The 2825-nt window shown below is 42.9% G+C and overlaps 1 protein-coding gene across 7 annotated transcripts in view; it reads left to right on the forward strand.

The window, feature by feature from the left end:
- The window catches only part of LOC128879650 (proton-associated sugar transporter A), an 8027-nt gene that overhangs the window by 4386 nt on the left and 816 nt on the right, over positions 1–2825 (forward strand). For all 7 annotated transcript variants that reach the window (XM_054128986.1, XM_054128985.1, XM_054128989.1 and 4 more), the window contains exons 6-9: positions 118–231; positions 300–590; positions 1858–1988; positions 2061–2235. In XM_054128986.1, coding sequence (XP_053984961.1) covers positions 118–231; positions 300–590; positions 1858–1988; positions 2061–2235 — 711 coding nt within the window. The remainder of the gene's footprint in view (positions 1–117; positions 232–299; positions 591–1857; positions 1989–2060; positions 2236–2825) is intronic.

A 2825-nucleotide genomic window follows, 5' to 3' on the forward strand; every position in this document is an offset into this window, starting at 1 on the left:
TTTCTATCGCCAATGCTTACCGACTGATAGCCTATTACTCGGCATTTTGTCTCCGACGCTTACCGACCGAGAGCTTATTAACGTTACGAAGCATCATCGTTTCCAACTTCGTTTTAGTTAGCCAACGAGGGCAAGGAGGACGAGCAGAAGGAGCACGATAAAATAACAACGGATGAGTCCGTGTCTTATGGGACCCTGGACAACGAACAAGATGTCGCCACGAAGAAGGATGTGAGTGATCATTGAAAAACTACAGTTATCCATTTTGTAGAGTACTTGTAACGTTAACCGTTTCCTAGGAATTCGTCCTGAAGCCCCTTCCAGTGAAGGAACCCGAGAGAAGACCTGGCCAAGTGCCCATGATACCGGATGTCACAGCTCGCGAGAACTATGGCGACAAGCCCGACCTCGAGGAGAGCGGCGAGAATTCTAAGGTTACTTTGCAGGAATATCTTCTTTCCATCGTGTACATGCCTCACAGCCTGCGCATGGTGTGCCTGACGAACCTCTTCTGCTGGATGGCTCACGTCTGCTACTCACTGTACTTCACGGATTTCGTCGGGGAGGCCGTTTATGGCGGCAATCCGCAGGCGAGAAACCCTTTCCGTGTTACTATGTATCCACCAGTCCCTGGCCACCGAATTAGAACCACTATTTCAAGCATTTACCGCGTTTTCAGTAAAATTAAAAGGCTTGTCGAAATTGTACTGATATAATTCAGTAGCTACTAATGTAATACACTACTACTGTACATAATATTGTATTTCCACTCTTTGCTTCAATGGCAGCTTGTACCGTTTCCGGCTTCGCATACATTGTTTGATCATATGCTTTATACAGCAAGGACTGGATAAATGCAAGGAAATCGAGACCCAGTTTATTGCATTTATGCAGTAGAGGTTTCTATTCTGTGTTCACATTTGGCTCGAGTCGAAAAGGACAGAGAGTGAAAGAGGAAGAGGTCCTACGGAAAAAAGCGATCGGTTAGGATCATATTACACTGCTCGCTCGCCGAGTGTCAAGGGGGACCCCCTAGTAGTGGTGATAGCCATCACCATCACCATCTTGCATTTATCCAGTCTTTACTGTATCTCCATCATTTTCCCAGATATCTGTAATTTTTGTTTTCGATTGCGACAATGTGGTGCTTGGAGACTCATAAAGGCTCCAATTTGATTATTACCGCGATAGTAACAAATCGATTGTTATGTACAGGGTGTTCAAAAAACACCATTCAATATTTATATGGTGTATAGGGCACACTGTACCGAGTAAACAAGCTTTAGTAAACATAGGTCCAGAGGTCAACCGTTTCTGAGATATAAACATTTTTGTTTGCTAGTATCATGATTGACTTACTTGGTTCCATCGCATGCGATGTTTATGTCAGTGTTTATAAATTGCGTTCTGAATGTTCCCATTCAAGTGCCGACAATTTCGTCAATTTCATTTTTCTCAATTTCGTGTACAGAAATGAGCAGTGAACACGTGGAAAATCTTCTACAAATATCGAAAATCCAGTAGTAAGTCAATCATGATACTAGCAAACAAAAATGTTTATATCTCAGAAACGGTTGACCTTTGGACCTATGTTTACTAAAGCTTTTTTACTCGGTACAGTGTGCCCTATACGCCATATAAATATTGAGTGCTTTCTTGAACACCCTGTATATGTACATCATTATCAACGTATTCAGTAATAATTTGAACGACACGAGACAATTTTCCATATACGACGTACTGTTAGGCCACCTGAATAGGCATAAAAAGTGAAATTTTCGTACGTTGTCCTAATTCGATGGCCAGGGACTGTATATTTAACAATAGAACCCTTTTCTCAAAATCTTTTCACCGCAGGCTCCGGACGGCAGCAAAGAACGAGAATTATACGAAAGCGGCGTCCGTTTTGGCTGTTGGGGAATGTCCATGTACTCGCTTTCGTGTTCGTGTTACTCGCTGGTCATCGAGAAGCTGATAGAACGCTACAAGTAATCTGCCATATCATTTTCGAGTTTCTATCGAGTTCATCGAGCCTCATGAAACGTTTTTCGTTTTGACAGAGCTCGAAGGGTTTACATTTGCGGCCTGCTGTTCTACAGCACCGGTATGATGATGATGGCGCTGACCAAACATCCCGTGGGAGTGATCATATTCTCCTGGACTGCGGGAGTCATGTACTCGACGTTATTCACTATGCCGTACTTGCTGGTTGCACATTATCACGCTTCGTCAACGGTGAGTAATATTTTCTATTGTCTCCTTCCTCGCGAATCACTCCTCGAGATTAAAAAGTACCCTATACTGGGGCTAATAAATAATATAAATTATTCTTAATTATCTCCAGTATTTTCAAGTCGCCGTTTCTCTATAAAAGCTCGTTAGAAAACGAGCTTGGCTACGTCCTCCCGTTAGTAGCTCTGTATGAAATGAAACAGAGTTCCCAAGGGGGCACTCGACTCGTTCGCATCGTGTCTCACTCGTTCTAATAATTATCGTCGTCGGGGACAATCGTTTCCTCGGCGACAATGGTCGACGTAACTTTCGTGACGAATTGCAAGGCTTTTACGAACAATTAAACGAAACGCGAGCTGCAACGGTATACTGCTTGGTACGGTTCAGGAATGTCTAAAGCGATTCTCTTGATCCGACTAAATGCAAGTAACACGCGTTCTTGCACTCGATAGAAAAATATTTCTTTCGCGAATCGAACATTTGTAATATTTGCATTTAAAATAGAGAAAGATGTTTCCAATGGAATTTAGTATAGCAACGCGCTGAGAGAGAGAGAGAGAGAGAGAGAGAGAGAGAGAGAGAGAGAGAGAGAG

This window comes from Hylaeus volcanicus, chromosome 7, assembly GCF_026283585.1.
Source record: "Hylaeus volcanicus isolate JK05 chromosome 7, UHH_iyHylVolc1.0_haploid, whole genome shotgun sequence".
Taxonomy (NCBI): domain Eukaryota; kingdom Metazoa; phylum Arthropoda; class Insecta; order Hymenoptera; family Colletidae; genus Hylaeus; species Hylaeus volcanicus.